The 18,459-nt window shown below is 46.2% G+C and overlaps 1 protein-coding gene and 1 pseudogene across 1 annotated transcript in view; one reads left to right on the top strand and one right to left on the bottom strand.

Moving 5' to 3' along the window:
• Positions 1-18,459, top strand: part of Abcc11 (ATP binding cassette subfamily C member 11) — a 62,779-nt gene that overhangs the window by 38,277 nt on the left and 6,043 nt on the right. The window contains 7 exon segments of the mRNA XM_078032906.1: positions 270-370; positions 1,173-1,370; positions 7,025-7,251; positions 7,375-7,512; positions 10,186-10,372; positions 16,150-16,239; positions 17,521-17,710. Of these exon segments, the coding sequence (XP_077889032.1) occupies positions 270-370; positions 1,173-1,370; positions 7,025-7,251; positions 7,375-7,512; positions 10,186-10,372; positions 16,150-16,239; positions 17,521-17,710 (1,131 nt within the window).
• Positions 4,230-6,882, bottom strand: LOC101973965 (S-adenosylmethionine decarboxylase proenzyme 2 pseudogene; annotated as a pseudogene).

The following is an 18,459-nucleotide window of genomic DNA, read 5'->3' as shown; positions in this document are numbered from 1 at the left end:
ATCTTAAATCTCACTGATTAAATATCATTAAATATCACTGATATTCAATGCCTTCTCCAGGGTCACCCAACTTGCAGGTAAGAATTTAATCCAGGAGTTGCACCGAGGGCTCTCCAACTTTAGAGCCCAGTTCTTCCCAGTCCTCCAGGGTGTCCAAGATGGATAGTGGGTCCAGGAGATCAAATGGTTCAGGGCTTAGCAGCTCTGATACTAGTTGCTTGGCATCTTCTCATGGCACCACCTGTGCACCCCCTCCGTCTTCCCACCAGGTTGCCTGTCTGTCACAGTTTTCCTTCTTATGGTGGTGATAGTCTCCCTCACAATCTTCAACCTCTGGTGGCTGAGCTATTGGTTGGCACAGGGCTCGGGGGTGAGTATCATGACGTGGGTTTGTGTGAGTAGGTGGCTTCTTGCTCCCTTAGATCCCCTTGAGGGCTAGAGCACAGCTAGGGACCCGTGGGGCAAGCCCAGCGCTGAGTTGACAAGTGTGTTCCAGGAAGAATAGTCTGGGAGCTGGGATCCTGCACTGGCCTTCTGGCTTTGTAGAATGGGTCATCACCATGCAGTCTTTTGGGGACAAACCCAAGAGATTTCTGTTCCCAAACAGTCCCCAGGAATCCGTGCATGTCTCCTTTGTGGGTTTCTCCTTTGGTTTGAATTTTGCCTCCTTACTGTGCTTTATTAAAGTACTCCCCTGCACTCTGGGGCACTGGGGGATGGGAGCCACCATGAGGCAGAATTAAAGTGGGTGATTTTTAGAAAGACACCTGAAAGCCAATGGCAAAAGTCCACATCCCATGCACCTGCCCAGTTGCCACCACAGTATGATGTCCTCTCCTTTTCCACCTTTTAGATTTCCTATGAGTGCTTCTCCTTGGTAGAGTCTAACTTGAAACCATGCTGGCAAGGGGCCTGGGAAGTCATGGGTCCATCTTGTCTTTGCATTGCAGAGGAGAATGTAGAAGGGGTGGCTGTTGTGGTCCAGAGGATGGGCATTGAGGACCTAATCCAGGGCAGGGCAGGAGGAAGGAAAAGAAGGAGAACAGCTAAAGCATGGAGCAGGGAGGTTTGAACACGTGGTTTTACCTACCAGCCATATAGTTTTATGTAGCCCCTTGGAGAAGGACATTCTCTTCTTGAATTTCACCCTGGACCCCTGTTCTTTCTTGAAGACCAATTGCAGCCAAGAGAGCAACAGGACCACTGCAGACCCAGGAGACATACTGGACAATCCTCAGCTGCCCTTTTACCAACTGGTGTACGGCCTCAGCACCCTGTGCCTAATCTGTACAGGGGTCTGCTCCTCAGGGGTTTTCACCAAGGTCACCAGAAAAGCATCTACAGTCTTGCACGACAAGCTCCTTGACAAGGTATAGATTTGGGTGCTAGGTATGGCAAGGCTGAACCCTGACCTGACCTAACTTGGTTTTTGATTTATAGAGAAATGGAGCAGAAAGCAAAGAGCATTTCCATATCCCCCCACACTCCATTCCCCTAGTTTCTCTTAGTCTTAATGTCTTGCATTACTGTGGAACATTTGTTAAAATGAATGAGTCAATTGATACCTTGCTAATATTATCTAAAGTCAACAGTTTGCATTTGGGTTCACTCTTTGTATTGCACATTTTATGGGTTTTAACAAATGTATCATGACATGTATCCACCATTTTAAAATCATAGAAAAGAATTTCCCTGCCCTAAAAATACCCCAAATCCCTGATTGCTTTTTCTGTCTCCATAGTCCTGCCTTTTCCAGAATGTCATAGTTACAAGGGAGCGTAACTGGTTCACTAGGTGGGTAGGGATTGAGGAAGGTGCCTCAGAGCTCTCCTGCTGCTGGAAGAATGAGTTAAGAGTTCAGTGTCCCTTGGTGGAGGGTTAAGGGACACACCAATGCTCGCCTCTGTTGGCTGAGCCCTGTTACATATAGAGTTGCTGGTAATTTCCCCAAGTGCCTGTTGTAGTGGGTATGGTCATCCTCATTTTACCTGTGAGATAACTAGAATTCCATGTGCATTATGGTAAGAATGTGCATTAAGTGTTATGCATGTTAGATACACATAAGGCATCACATGTTGGAATACCAACACAACACCTCCTAGAAATATCACTTCTTCCCCTCACCAGATATCCTACTGATAGATACTATTAGAGGCTTGCAGTGGTGAATGAACAATGTGGTCAGGGTTTGGGCTATAATGGGTTTATGGTCCAATAGGGAAGAAAGGGAAGAAAATGGGCCACTGTAATATGATGTGCAAGTGTACCATGGGATGGAGCACACAGGGCTCTAAGAATGTCGGAAGCACCTAACCTTGGCTTGGGTGTGGGGGAAGGAGTGGAGGTAGTCCAAGAAAGCTTCTTGGAGGATGCAGTCACTCCTTGAAGGATGAGTTGGGATTTAGCCAGTTCAAGATTAGGAGGCTGGAGGTGGACAAAAGCAGAACATTTCTGGGGAAGTGAATGGAGTGCAGAAGGCTGGAGCTCAGAGGTGTGAGCTAGGCGCTTTGATAGGGGCGCATGGAAGGGAAGGAAGAGACCCATCATTCCTGGTAGATTGAATGCAAGTTGTGCTGCTGTTAAGTGTTTCAGTCTTGGGAGGATGAGGCAAGAGCTTTTCCTCCTTCTCAGATAAGGTGACTACCTGGCAGGTAATCGCAGTGCTATCTGAGGCCTACCATTTACCATCCAGGCAGCGGTACAGCACTTGGCCCCATGGTCTCAACAGGAGCCTCTGGCTGCCCTGCTCCAAGATTCTAGAAATATCCAGAGGCTAGTCCTGCAAGTGATATTTTATACCTTAATTTTAAGAAATATCCAAGTTTCTTTCCATTAGAAAGTGTTTAATATTATGAACATTTCTCTTTTTCTAGTTCTTTCATGGCTTTATTGATTTTAAATTTGACTTTATAGTCTTAAATCATGAGCGAAGGATAAAAATCTCTGAAAAACCCAGCTCAGTGGTAAGAAGAACAACTAAACTAAACCCAATCAACCAACAAAAACATTCCTGCTTAGTTTTATTTTAGGAGGCAACCAAAAATCCTCTTCCCTGGGTCTCCAGCATATGCCCCTAATCCTCATGATCCTGGGCTCAGAAAGACGGTTCGCACTCTCCCAGCAGCACTGAGGTCTGTCCCAGTGCCCCCTGATCCATAGCACTCAGACTTCCCCTTGGGTGCTGGGAGTCCTTGAGGGAATGACCCTTTTGCCCTCTGATTGCTTGAAGTGATTGTAACAATTCCGATTGCTTTAGCTCAAGTGTTTAACAGAAGATTCTGGAAATAAAACTAAAGGCATTTTGGAGACAGAAAAAGTAAAGATGGTAATCTGCTCCCCTGACCTTCTTAGAAAGCAAACATGAGCAAGAACTATCCAGGCATCTGCCGTGACAGCTGCTGCAGGGGCCCTTGGTGGCTCTGTTAGTTACTATCTTCTTCTCCTACCTTTAATTTTGGCCTTAATAGATCCTGTTAGTTTTTATCAATTTCTATTTCTTGCATTGAGGCTTTTGAGAAATCCATAGGGCAGCGAAAGTGGTCTGTCCGTCAGCACCACGGGCCTTTAAGAAAAGTGCCTTCTGTAAAGAGCTGGCTGTGCTGAGGGTGGGGGAAGACTTAAAGAGGCCTGTCCAGGTCATGGCTTTGACATTGATATTTGGGTGACCTTCAGCAAGTCACAAAGCCACTGCCCCTCCTCTGAGCTTCATTGTTGTTTTTTCCATCTGTTAAACCAGGACACTGAACTAGATGCTTATTAGAGTCCTTTCAGTTGGAAATGTTCTTTGATTTCCAAAGGACCTCATGCCCACTGGCTTTCAGAGATCAAGTTGGGTTCCACCTTCAAGATGGAGCAATCATGGTGAAATACAACCCAAGAGTCCTAGTCTTGTGAAATTTAAGTGGAATTGCTGCTATTGGCCTTTAGCCATCCTGAGTGACAGTCATCCATCCCTTCTATAGAAAATGTTAGGAGCTTCATATAGTAAATTTTTTTTCTACATGCACTTCAATTTCACAGCAAGACTGGCATAGAATACCTAAACACAGAAGAGACCATTCATGCAAGAAATCTAATGCATACACTTCAAATTGATCACACTGTCATTACATCTAGGGCCTTCTGCAAATACAAGGTGATGGTTTTGGAAAGTATAGCCCCCAGTATCAACATCTAGAAAGCAGTCACCGCTTCTATGTGTGCTCTCTCTCTCTCTTTGCGTATTTTTCTTCATTTTCCTTAATCAACTCTGCTGTTGTTGCTGCTTCTTGGCAAAACTGGTAAAGACCAAATTGTAATCATTGAACTCTGGCAATCAAGACGTTTAAAACCTTCAGTCTTCTGGGGTGAAGAAAGCACCGTGCGACAGTTAGAACTCTGATTAACAAACAAGGTGGTCACAGATTTTCCTGGCTTGATGACTTCCACAACTTTGCTACTCAGGTGATCCTAAAAGGTCTGACTTAAGTTTGTTTCCAAGCTAACATAAAAAAATTCTGATTCTGGAGTGAATAGTCCAGTAAGTTCCATCTGATTTCATTCCATTCATTGAACATCATCCACAAGGATTGAACAGGGTGGCATCAGTGACAGATTCCACTCGCACGAGTGACATCCTTTGCAGTAACCCTATCTCTCACGTAGAACTGGTCCATAACTGCTGGATCAAGCTCACTCATCAAAATTTCCAGGGTTTAATCGGGTTGACTTATTACCCAACTCTCTGGGAAATCCAGAAGCTACAAGTACCAACAGTCAGACTGTACAACATTTGTGAAAACAATTCAATTTGGTTTATGCACAGTGTACTATTTCTGCAGGAATTATCCAAAATCCCCCATTGACAAGGCTTTCGTCCTCATTAGGTGTTAGCCTCAGCCTAACCATCTGGGACTGTTCTATTAAATTGCTGCTAGAATTTTACATCCAGTTACCTTTACTTTCTAGAACATAGTTTCTACTAATGTTATCAAAACCAGTTTCTACTTCACATAGATTTTTTTTTTGCAACAGCAATTAAATTTTTTTCACAAGTCCTTAAGAAAATGATTCCCATTACTCATTTTGTGTATTATTGTTTTAATAATTGTTTCTGCATTTGTAGTCCTTTGGTTTCTTCCCTCAACCTGGTGTCTTCCTCTCCAACCCCACAAATGAAGCAATAAACTTACACTGTGGGTTTATTTACTAATATTATACCCCAGATGGGCAAAGAGGGAAAGTCTTTGGGCTTAATTTCCTTTTAAGGGCATATTAATTTGGCCCCCTTTTTATTGGCATGGGTGATTTTGGAAGATAAATGACAAAATTAAATGTCTCCCACAAAAGAATTTTAAGTATCCAGTGTTGATTAGCAGGGATTGAGATTAGGGTATACTGACTGAACTCTACACTGCCTTCTCTGCTGTGCTCTGTAATAAATGAGATTAACTTCTAATGGAGTACTGTGCTTTTACTAACTTGCCAAGTAGTGGTATTAAAGGATTTTTATCGATAAGTAGTTAAGTAGGGAGATTTATCCTATAGCTTGTACTGGATTCATTCTTTCCTGTCAGTTTGGATCATCCACCTTAACTTTTACTTTCAGTAGCCATTGCCACTAATTTCCTTTAATAGTAATATTGTAAACTTTGGTTTAAAGCAGAATTGGTGGTTTTCCATCTTAAGACTTACAAGTTCTGTGATTAAGTGACACGTGTATGTGTTCTGACTTCATCTGTTTCTCTCTCATCTCCTTCTGTGACATGCAGAGGATCAAATGTATGACTGCCAAGAATGAAAACTGACCGGGTTATTCACATATTACCATGTAGCAGAATATATGGGTGGATTTTAAAAAATTAAAATCCTAAAAATATCCAGTGGGAAATGACTAGTAATATAGGCTTTCAAGAGTTGGGATCTTTTAGTTATAGTTTTAGCAAAAACTGCAGTATTGAAGCAACTGAGAGCAGAGCAAAATTGACTAAATTTTGTATTTCTTTTGAACTCACAATATTTTCTTGATAATTTCTGGATTGATGCAGTGATGCTTTGTTCCTTCTGGAATTATAAAGGAAACACATTTTTCAGTGTTTTTAAACATGCACTCTACTTGGTTTGAGATCAAATAGTTAGACACTGTTTTGACATATAGCTCATGCATGCTGTTGATTGTTTCATTGAGGAAGCTTTCAGTCAACTTGATCTGTTTGAGTCTGTAATGAGCACAGCACCTAATGTTGTGACTTGCTCTGTTGTGAGGACTTTAACTCAAAGTGGATTTTGTTTTGGAGTGGTATCCCAGTAGATTAGTAATGTTTGTTGGCTTGAGGTCTGATTTTTATTTTATTAAAAAAATTTTTTGTGTTCCTTTCTCCTAATAGACTTAAGACTTCTAATGCTGAAAACTTGCACAAATTTGTGTGGAACAAAGCCTAGAGAAATAAAAACTGTAGATGGAATAGAATCTATCCAGGTGTGATAGAAGAAAACTTTGGTGCCATGATTTCTTTCTTCATTGGTGTCAGAGTTAAATCAGTTGAAATGTATTTCTGTATCACAATTAAAGCTTCAATAAAAGTTTGCTCACTTAAAAAAAAATGTTAGGAGCTGATATTGATGAAATGCTTACTAGGGGACAGACACTATTCTGAGCCCTTTCCGTGCATACTGACTTATAATTCACAGACCATATTTACCCTCTTAGATGGTACAACTCATAGGTGTTTAGGATATTTGCAGAAATATGCAAGCCTTATTACAACTCTATGAAGTATCATTATACTGGGACTATAGCAAATGTAGACCTTGAGACTCAAAATAACTTGCCCAAGGTCAGACAGCAGAAGGTGGAGGAGCTGGGTAGCCCTGGAATCCAGGCAGGTGGACTCCAGAGCCCATCCATGCTCTATGCTTCCTCCCTGGATGGCTGTTAAGCTTCATCCTGCACCCCTTCAGAGCCTAAAGGAAATGGGCATCTTTGTCCACTTCTAAGCAAGGCCTGCTGCTATGTTCATGGACCCTGTGGATTTTGTCCCAGCAGGTTTCCTGCTGCCCCATGAGTTTCTTTGACACAACCCCAATAGGCAGACTCCTGAACTGCTTTGCGGGGGACTTGGATGAGCTGGACCAGTTGTTGCCCACTGTCACTGAGGAGTTCCTGCTCCTGTTTTTGCTGGTGATAGCCATTCTGATAATTTTCGGTGTGCTATCTCCATACATCTTCTTGATGGCAGCCATAGGAGGCGTGGTTTGCCTTGTCTACCATATGTGAGTATGTTCTTTCCCTGTATAAGTGGGGTTTGAGGCTTGGGGTACAAGACGGGGGCCAACCCAGATTGGATGGTTCCAGGGGTGGATGGCCCCAGTCACTCACCCCCATTCTCCAAGCAGGATATTCAAGAGGGCCATCAACGTGTTCAAGAGATTGGAGAACTACAGCCGGTCTCCTTTATTCTCCCACATCCTCACCTCTCTGCATGGCCTGAGCTCCATCCGAGTCTATGGAAAAACGGAAGACTTCCTCAGCCTGTGAGTCCTTCTGCTGCCCTCGGACAGTGATGGGGAAGGAGGGGGTGGGAAGGAAACAGAGATTCTGGGGACGGTGTCATCTTTAGAAGAATCAGAACATTGTTTCATTCCGTATTTCTCTGAGCCTCCAGAACCTCATCTGTAAGATGGTGTTTATAAGAATAAAAGTGAAGATGATATGGAAAATGTTTGCAAATTTTAAAGACCTAGAGTTAGTTTATGTATACCCTTGGCCCTCCAAATCCACCAGTTTGGAATCCATGGATTCAACAACTTGCAGCTCAGAGATGTTGGGGCGGGGGTTAGAATTGTGCCTGAACTGAATATGTATAAACTTTTTTTCCTTGTCATAAATAATACAATACAGCAACTATCTACATAGCATTGACATTGATTAGGCATTGTAAGTATTGTAGAGATGATTTAAAGTACACGGGAGGATTGTGTAGGTCACATGGTGACTGTTTTATAAAGGAACCTGAGCATCCTGGGGTTTTGGTAGCCTCGGGGGTGTAGGAAGCAATCTGCATGCTGAAGGATAACTGTGTGCGTGTTTTTATGTTTAATAATCAGGTATAGGATTATGCAATTAGGTTATTTTATTATTATGCATTCGGTTTTTTTCTTTTGATTCTGAACAAATATCTCATCTAAATAAATTAAAGAGAAACAATAGCTTTCTGAATAGCACAACCCCATTCCCTGCTCCCCATTCACTATAGATTTGCCTTCTGAATGTTTGTTGAAATAAACAAGGAAATTCTGAGATTGCAGTTGAGGCTTAATGGCGTAATATGAGATAATCTACTTGTAGAGAATAACTGAAGTTGGCCTTCAGCTCTAAGCAGCTCAGGGGTGGTGAAAGAGAAAACAGGGACACATCTTTTTATAATAACACAGGATTGGATAGGAAGGAAGATAAAAGAAGGGAACTGATAAGATAGCATGGAAATTCAGTGGGAGAAGAAGTGGTGGGGGAAGCTTTGGGGAGAAGATCATATCTCAGCTGGCCTTGAATGCTGGGTGAGATTTCGCCAGGGGAGACCATGTGATCCTGGGTGAACCATGGTGCCTCATCTCCTACTGGCATTACACTGAGGAGATCAAGGCATGACTTATTCTTTCAGTCCACACTGAGAACCCCCTGTGCCCAGCACCCACAGAGTACACAGCAGGGAAGAAGACACACACCATCCCTGCCCTGAGGCATAAAGAAGGGTGGGGGGGGGGACACAATTAGACTAAGGTGAACTGGAGCGGCCCTTAAGGAAGATCTCAGAGAAAAGGAATAGGGCAGAGATCTAAATGAAGTGAGGGTCAAGCTTAAGAAACGATGTGGGTCAGAACTCTCCAGGTAGAGGGGAAAAGAGATTCGAAAGACAGCAAGGTGACCTGATCAGAGAAGTCACCAGGTCTAAATTGTAATTAATCTGGGAAAGCCTCAAAGTAGGGATAATTGAATCACCTTGGGAGGGTCGGATGCACAGAAGCTGGACTGGTTTGTGCAAAAGTTCAGAAGATATGGCCAGAATGATTCACAAGACCACTGTGCTTTGGGTGACCACTGCAGTGGTAAGAAGATGGTTTTAGTTGGTACGTAGATGAATGTACTTTATTTCAATAATCAAAAGTTTATTTGAATATACCTTAGAAAAATTCAACTAACACATCAAACCCATTTAAGGTAGTGATAAAAATTTCTCTTAATTATAGAATATAGTAAGTCAATTAAAAGAAAAAATGCTAATGATTTGGGGAGAAGATCTAGTACAGGTTGTGTATTGATTTGGTAAATTGTGGTGGTGGTATATAAAAATTGCAAATTCATAGGTTTGTTTTGGTTGGAAGTGATAGAAAAAAAATGAATTCAAATTGGCTTAAAAAGGAAAGATGTTTAAGGCTGGGGTTGTGGCTCAGTGGTAAAGTGCTTGCCTGGCATGTGGGAGGCACTGGGTTCAATTCTCAGTGCCACATGTAGATAAATAAAATACAATTTTAAAAAATTTAAAAAAGAAAAGACTTAAAACAATAAAAATGTTAACCATTGCTATATTAGAGGGTATGTGAATGTTCATTAAGTCAGCATTTTACTTTTTTTTTTTTGTACTTATAAAAGTGTTTATAACAACAGGCTGGGTCAGATCAATGAAGAAACTTCAAGTGAGTCCTGACCCAGAGGCTCAGGTGATGTCCCCAGAGACCCTGACTGGCTCTCCTCGGCCCTCCTTGACATGATTTCATTTTCAAAGTCTTGGAGACTTTCTGGAAGCTCCAGGCTACCCTCCTGGTAGCAAAATGGTAGATTCTGTTTGGACCAGGATTCCCGTGATCTTACTACAAGTGCTCATTCCCTTCCCTCACTCACAGATCCTGGCAATTGCTCATGTCATTGACCCAGGTGTGTAACTCACTCATCCCCCCCAAAGAATCAGTCATGGAGTTTAGGGGAAGAGTGGATGCAGGTGCCCACGGAGCCTACTCCTCAATTGGATTAGCTCTATCCAAATCCATGGTTGACAAAAGGGTAAGGAAGAGGAGGAGATCTCCCAACCCCAAAAGAAGATTCACGTTTAACTGGTGGGAGTGGGGTGCTGCAGAAAGCGAGCAGTATCCTCGTGGGGAGCCCTGGGCTGGACAAACACATGGTGCTCAGGTTGTGCTCTCCTTTCTCAGGTTTCAGAGGCTGACTGATACACAGACTAACTTCCTGATGATGTTCCTGTCCTCCTTGCGATGGGTGGCATTGAGGATGGAGATCTTGGGCAACCTGGTGACCTTGACCTTCGCCTTGTTTGTGGCTTTTGGCTTTTCCTCCTCTCTCTATGTCTACAAGGTCATGGCTATCAACCTTGTGCTGCAGGTGAGAAGGGATTCTTAGACAGGGCGGCTCTCCTGGGCTGTGCCTATCCTCCGCCTGCAGCCCCTGGGCAAACCCAAGGGTCACAGGACTTTAGGATTTGGCCATTTGAGATCTTCTGAGGTCTCTGCCCCGCCTTCTCTGTTTTCTTGTGGTCACCTCTGTTCTGGGGAGGCTACATTTAAAGTCTGTATTTAATGGACTCATAGAACTTGAGAATGAGAGGGAGCCCGTTGCCATAGAATCTCCCACACTTATTGTATAGACGGGGAAACCGAGGCCCAGGCAGAAGAAAGGCTTGTCCAAACAGAGCATTCGCAGAGCCAGGACAAGCCCTGACCTCCTGGCTTCCTAGCTGATGTTTTTGTACTTGATTGCTCATATCCTGATTGGGTTGTCAAACTTTCCGGAATCACCCGACAAGGGGGTTAAAATGGCAGCTTTCCCAGCCCCTTCCGGTGGGGGCAGGGCTTCTAGTCTTGAACATGTGCAAGGCTGAAACAGAGGGTAGGGCCTCCGCCAGGAGGTCTGGGTCTAGGTGGAGCCAACCGAGGCCCCATGCTTAGGAGCACAGCCATAGAGAGATTCTGAGTCCCTTCCTGGATCAGGCTTCAGGAGTCCAGCTTTGAAAATGGATTCTCTAGGAGGTGCAGAGTGAGTGACCTCTGTGCCTCTTGGCCTGAGTTTGTCCACACGCAGAGCACTGGGTGGGAGGAGGCGTGGAGAGGGAGTAGCCGGTCGAAGGTCATCGTCCACAGAAGGGCTGTCCATGGGAGACTGTGAGGCCCGAGGCCGGCTCAGGGGAGCCTGGCTGTACAGCGCCAGGGGCCCCTTCCCAAGGCGTGACTCTAACTGCCCCTCTGTGCCATGTGGCCTTCTTTTCTAGTTGGCTTGGATGTCGGGTGTCTCACTGAGCTCTCTCTATCCTCAGTGCTGACGAGTTATTTTGGATAGGCAGAGGGCCTCGCTCTTCACTGTTCCAAGCACATATTTGCACCAGGGCGTGTCCTGTGTGGACAGACACACACCTGTGTGTCCAGAACCAGCCATGCAGATGGCCGTGCAGCACTCACACTCAGACACCTGCGAGTGCAGTAGGAGCTGGGGTTCTCGGGGGCTTATGCTGGGCGGGTGCTTCACCAGGCACCTGTACACACTGCTTCCCTGAAAACCCTCCTGAGTGCTGCAGGACATGGGCCAGGGAGGCACAACTCAGGGGTCAACAACGAATAAGGTGGTGCCCTTTTGGGTACCAAAAATAACTTCTCAGCCTTGGGGACAGATAGAGCTCAGTGAGACCCACGAGATCCCAAGCCAACTAGAGCACAGGCCACACAACTGCACAGGGGCAGTTAATGAATAACCCCCTTACCCAGGGAAGGGGTGCTCTGGAACTGTGCCAGCAGGCACAGCCTCTTCTGTTTAATTCTCACCATGATGCACAAGACACACCAGAGGGCTTGACAATGTGTGGCCTGGGATGCCCAGGTTCAAACCAGGCCTGGCCCATTACTAACTGTGTGACTTTGGGTGAGTTTGTTAACCTCTCTGTGCTTGGGATTCCTCATTTGTAAAAAGAATGATAATACAAGTTCTGAAATCATAGATATGTGAGAAATAAATATTAGGACCAAGGCACGTTAAACATGTCGAATAGTGGCTGGTGCAGGTTAACTGCTCAGTGAATGCTAACTGTTCTCAGTTCTGTCTTATACACCTAGAGAGTTCGAGTAACTCATTCATGTTTCCAGAGGTTTGTCCATGGTGGCTTATGGCTATAATAGACCAGTAAAAGTGTTCCCTAGAGTTCTGTGAGCCACCCTAGATAATTTATGGAACCAAGGAAGAGAGCCCAGGAACCCAATTTACAGAATTAAATAGAAGAGGCTGTACCTGCTGGCACAGTTCCAGAGCACCCCTTCACCTGGGGATTATTTATTAGTTGTCCCTGTGCAGTTGTGTGGCCTATGCTCTAGTTGGCTTGGGATCTCAGGTGTCTCACTGAGCTCTATCTGTCTCCTCCCCCCACCCCACCCCCTTTTTTTTTTTTTTTTTGGTGGTGCTGGGATTGAACCTAGGGACACGCTACTCCTGAGCTACATTCCCAGCGCTTTTGATTTTGTATTTTGTGACAGGATCTTGCAAAGTTTCCCAGGCAGGCCTCCAACTTGTGATCCTCCTGCCTTGGCCTCCCAAGGAGCTGGGGTTTCAGGCATGCGCCACTGTGCCTAGCTCCCCCCCTCCCCACACATATTCACATACTCACATGCAGCAGTGCGTGCACACACATGCACACACATGCACACACACACACACACACACACACAAATGCAAAGTTATTTCCAAGCTTTCTAGAACTCTGGGGAGAGGTTCCAAGCTGATGTCTTGGGAGCATTGTAATCATTAAGGCCCAGAGATCCCTCCTGAGTGTGCAGGACATCGACCAGGAGTACAAAGTTCAGGGGAAGGCCATGCAGTGCTGACGTGGCCCTGGGCACAGTCCTGTGGCAGGGAGCAGAGGCCCATCTCTCCTAGGGTCACTGTGGACTCATAGGCCCCTGCCCTTCCCGGAGGCCTAGGCCTTCTGTTGTGATGTGAGAGGCCCTCAGTGCATGCTCCCTACTCTCCTACGCTCCATCCATGCTGAATGCTCCACCTCTGGTCGCCAAGTTGTGCTGGGGAGCCCTCCCCCACCAGCCACCAGTGCTGCAGCAGACTAGCCAGCAGACACCAGCTGCTGTCCTCCAGCCCAATTCAGTTCTGACACTGTGCGCGTGGACCAGGCGTCAGAGCCTATGGATGGGGGGTTAGTCCCAGCAGACTGCTCTCTAGGCTCAGGCCTGTTACAGGCTCAGGCTGCAACCTGTATTTCTGGCCAGATGGCTATAAATTGGGTTCCTGGGCTCTCTTCCTTGATTCCATTAATTAGCTAGGGTGGCTCACAGAACTCTGGGAAACACTTTTACTGGCCTATTATAAAGAGTATTATGAAGCCGGGTGATGAGACTGGTTCAGAAAAGGCATGTGGGAAGGGGTGCAGAGCTTCCGTGCCCTCTGTGGGCACACCATCCTCCAGGTGCCTCCACGTGCTCAGCTACCAGGAAGCTCCTGAGCCCCGTCCTTATGGGTTTTATTGCATAACATGTCAGGTAACCTTGGCCGTTAGTGATAACTCAGTCTTCAGCTCCCCTCTCTTCTTTGGAGGGTGGGGGTTTGGGGCTGGAATTCCCCTCCTCATAATCCAGCCTTGGTCTTTCAGGAGGCCAGCCCCATCCTGAAGCTACCTTGGCCCCTCAGTCACCAGCCAGCTCACTGCATGCAAAACACATTCTTATAACACTGGAGATGTTGAGTTAGGAGTTTTTGGCTTGGAACAGGGACTAAGGTCAAATATGTATTTCACAATATCACAGCTCCACAGTGGTCCTTGGGGGTATTCTTTCTTCTCGATGTCCACTGCCCTGTTTGAATGTCTCGTCTCCATCCTGGTTAGCACCCTCTTGGCTCCCCTGCCCCCTGAACACCTTCCATTCCACCTTCCACTCTCACCAGTGAGCTTTAGTTACAGTTTCCATCAGGTCACTGTCTTGTTCAGAAACCTTCAGACTCTGTCTCCTTGTGCACCAAGCTTAAGATCTGAAACCTGCCTTCCAGGCCCCCAATCTGGTCCCAGGACCCCCACGTGCATTCTCTAGTTGGTCAAGCCACTACCCCATTAACTTCTGCATGCATACTTAAGGAATTATGTTCAAGCTTTAGGTGGCAAGAAAAGCACATTGTGCTGCTTTGCAGACCTAAGAGGTTTCTCATTAAATGCCTGAGATGCTTCTCGCTGCAAGAGAAAGGACCAACTCAAAATGACCTTGATCATCTGTTATAACCAGAAGGCTGGGGTAGGGTGGGTCTTCATTGGTTGATTCAGTGGCCTAGCATGAACCCACAATCATTTTCCCTTCTATTCTGTAATCTACAACCAGCTTTTGTCTGCAGGGTTGTCAACTTGGGGTCACAAAGTGGCTGCTACAGCCCCAAATAACCTGTCCTCACACAAGAACAGCTAAAGGCTGGAGAGGAGATAACTTTTTTTCATGCATTCCTTTGTACAAATATGGAAGAGTTTCCCAGAATGCTCTAATCTATTTTTCACACTTCATTGTCCAGAATAGCATTATGGGTCCACTCTAAGGCAGTCACTGGCAAGAGGAATAGAATTGATGTGATTTTTTTTTTAAATTAACCAAGCTTCCCCGAAGCACAAAGCTGCCAGACAGCTAAGCATACTTGAGGGTCTCCTGACAAGGTGGCCAGTCGGGTCTGACATACTGGGGGACTGGAGGAAAGGCAGTCTCCCAACCCAGCCTTGACCTCCTTTTCCAACTTAGTGTTGTGATGGCCACCTTCTCTGAACAGAAGAACACATAGTAGGCTTTTCCTTCCCTTCCACGCACTACTGACAGCTTGTAGGTCCCTGAATGTAACCTATTCCTTTCCTACTTTCAGGGCTTATGTAGGCTGGTCTCTCTGTTTGGAATTACTTTTCCAACCACTTTTAGCTACTAGATCTTACCTTTCTTTAAAAATACAAGTCCAGTTTCATGTGTTTCATCTCCCCTAGGAACCTTTATCGGTGGCCCTCATCTGGGTGTCCCTTCTGCTGAACTTTTGGCTCTCCACACTGAATCTGTCATGGAGAAATCCCTCGGTACTGCCAGTCTCTGTTGACTTGTCTGTCTTTCCATCTGCAGAGCTCCTGAAGGACAGGGGTCTGTCTGCTGCCTTTTGGGACCTCGGGGGTTGCCCCAGCACCTGACACAGTGTATTGAATGAATGTATGATGACCTTGTCACTCCACACCCTCTGCATGTCCTGTTTGCCTGTTGGGTGACAAACATAAAGACTGAGGAGTCCCACAGTAGAATGAGACAGACGCTATCATCCTATACTCATGCATGATTACCCTACTGGTGTGACTCTGCACTATGTACAGCCAGAGGAATGAGAAGTTGGCCTCCATTTGTGTACTGTGTGTCAAAATGCATTCTACTGTCAGGTATAACAAATTAGAACAAATTTAAAAATTAAAGAAAAGATTGAGGTCTTAATCCCTGTACTGCCTCCAGCTTCCAGATGATTCTGCTTGTCATCTTCTTGGGCCTCAGTTTCTGTATTTTGGTGCCTCTAGTTCCTAAGAATCCCTACATTCCTCTAGCATGGGTTTCAGATCCTGAAACAAGGACTTGGGCGCTGCTTGTCTGGGAGACGCTCCCAAGGAAACAGGATGGAGGGAGCAGAAGAGTGAGACAGGGAGGGAAGAAATCATGGGAGTGTCAGCAAGGCCCCTGCTCTGGGTTACTGAGGGTCGACTCTACTGGGATCTCCTGTGAAGCATCTGAGACATTCCCAGGATTGTTCCCCCAAAGGCTGAGAGATGGGGGCATTTATCTACCAGCTCCTGTGCCCCGTGAGTTGAGGCTTCTCAATAGTCCTTGCTCCTCTGTGTCTGGGGTGCACCTTGCACTGTGGCTCGGGTGAAGGTTTTGAGCTTGAGGTGGAGCAGCATCAGGGCGATGGAGTCACACGTGGAGATTTCACCAGAGTAGAGGCTACACTCGGAAATGCCTGGTGGAGCACGAGAGCTCCATCCATCCTTGGAGGGAAATTAACTTGCATTGAGCAGTTGCTCAGGGGCAATGGCAGCTCGTGGTTTTCAGGAGTGTTGAGGGCCTGAGCCCCCCCTCCCAGCAGTTTCTTGACCACTTGAGCCTCCTCCTTCCTTCTAGCTGGCATCCAGCTTCCAGTCCACTGCGCGGTTTGGCTCGCAGGCAGAGGCGCACTTCACGGCTGCAGAGAGAATGCTGCAGTATGCAAAGGTGGGGTGCGGGTCTGGGGCTGGTGGGGAGCTCCGCAGGGTGGGCCATGGCTTCTGGGACCTCTGCAAGTTCTGCCTACTCCTGGGGCCCCTAGACTCCCCAGGACTTCTGCTCATCATCCTGAAGCTTTTCTGCACTTGCTGGCTCATTTTGACTACATCCTTCACCGCATCCCTGAATATACAGGGAATAATCTTCTCAGAAATAAGAGGTTTGCCCAAATACAATAATAGTAATCGTCATTATTATTGCTTCTATTCGTGTCATAGTAGTTAAAATCACAGTTTACCTGAGTTCAAGTTCACATTTTGCTGCTTAAACCAGCTGTGTGACCTTGTGCAACTTATGCTCTCTGTTCACGCTCTCTGATATGGGAAAGATAATAGTATCTCCTTCGTTGAGCACAGTGAAGACTCAATAATGTTATTATCAAGATTGAACCCTTTCCATGGACCAGGCACTTTGCTAAGTAAGGCCTTTATGCAAGTTGTCTCATGATATTACAAAACAGTTTATGAGGTCCATTGAATTTTTTCCCCATTATTCAGATGAGAAGCTGAGGCTCGCCCACAGCAAGCACATTGCTTCATGAGATGACACAGCCTGGCCCTGGCAGAGCCCTCTAAAGCTGGGTCTCCTGCCCCTGTGATTACATTGTGAATCACGGGATTCTGGTTTAATGCCAAGGAGCTTTGTTGTGAGACCAACTGACAGTGGAGACCCATGGCTTTGTAGTGCTTTTCTCTAGTGCTGTCTCCTCCCAGGGCACACAGTGGATACAGTCTCCTGGGCTTAGAGGTAGGCAGGTCTGGCTTTGAGTCCCAGTTGGTTCTGCTCAGAAACTGTGCTTTTAAGTCATTTGACTTGTTGGAGGCTTTATTTCCCGTGAAATGAATCTTTAAAAGCCTGAAAAGTAGGATGAAGATGGAGAAAGTCGGAGCAAGATTTCTGAGTTGTAAAACATAAGGGTCAGTAATTCTGCTGCCCGTGTCATTATTATCCTGGATCCTAGTCCTTCAGTGCCTCATGATAAATTAGGAAAAGTGCCCTGTGTCAACAGCGAGGGGGCCAGCTAGCTAGATTTCTTATCCTTCTGGGACAAACTGGGCTCATTCCAGGTAGGGACGGAGTGAAAGGATGTCCCCCCTGGGGTAACAGTAGTGGCTTGACCATGGGGTGGGACAGGCCAGGGTGGGTCACAGGAGCTGGAGGCCAGGGTGTGCAGAGGTGGACAGAGGTTGATCATGACCACTGATTTCTTTTTCTTTCTTTTACAACAAGAGGTGTGTCTCAGAGGCGCCTTTACACATGGAAGGCACGTGTTGTCCCCCTGGGTGGCCACAGCACGGGGAGATCACATTCCAGGACTATCAGATGAAATACAGAGACCACACGCCTGTCGTCCTCGATGGCATCAACCTGACCATTGGTGGCCAGGAAGTGGTGGGCATCGTGGGAAGGACGGGCTCCCGTGAGCTGAGTGTCCCTGGGGAGCATCCATATCCTCTCCTCTGGCCTTGGGTACCAGACCACTTTAGCACGTGTGCTAGGCCCTGTGCTAAGGAGACACTGGTGAGCAACCAAAGTTGTGGGACTCCAGTGGAGGAGACGTATGTTCAGCAAACCATCACATAAAGAAACAAAGGGGATGATTACAGGTTGCAGTGGACACCTGTTTTAGGAGTCATGAGACAGGGCAGGGCTTCAGTCAGAGTGAGGAGCAGGGCAGAGTAGCACCGGGGTCCTCCTGTCCTTCCTTCCCTCTCTCCTTCCCTTCCTGGACCTCTCATCTGCCTCCTCCTCTTCCTCCTTCTCCTCCTTTCCTTCCTCCTTCCTGATTTCTCTCCTTTCTTCTCCTGTTACTTTTGGGATATGGTCCACACGTTTCTCTGCTTTGTTCAAAGGCACTCTTCAGACTTGCTTCTTGGACTCCATCTTCACTCCTTGGACAGTCCAGGGTGACTGGAGCCTTCATGGGTCTCTACCTCCTCAGTTGTACCTTTCAACCCTGCAAGTTGGAAGGGCTCCCAGCACTGTTCCTTTAAGTGTTGTTCCTTTGCTCTTCTTACCTGCCAGTTGGCCTGGGGGCGGGGCTGGGAAGTGGCATAGAGGAGCTCTCAGCAGACACTGGTCCGGTTCACTATATTCATATAGTAGATATTTGTTGAGTACCTACTATACGCCTGGGAACTGCATTAGTCAGTTCTTTGTTGCTGTGAC

This window comes from Ictidomys tridecemlineatus, chromosome 15, assembly GCF_052094955.1.
Source record: "Ictidomys tridecemlineatus isolate mIctTri1 chromosome 15, mIctTri1.hap1, whole genome shotgun sequence".
In the NCBI taxonomy this organism is placed as follows: Eukaryota; Metazoa; Chordata; class Mammalia; order Rodentia; family Sciuridae; genus Ictidomys; species Ictidomys tridecemlineatus.
The sequence above is the reverse complement of the archived record's forward strand: the minus strand, read 5'-3'. Positions and strand labels throughout refer to the sequence as shown.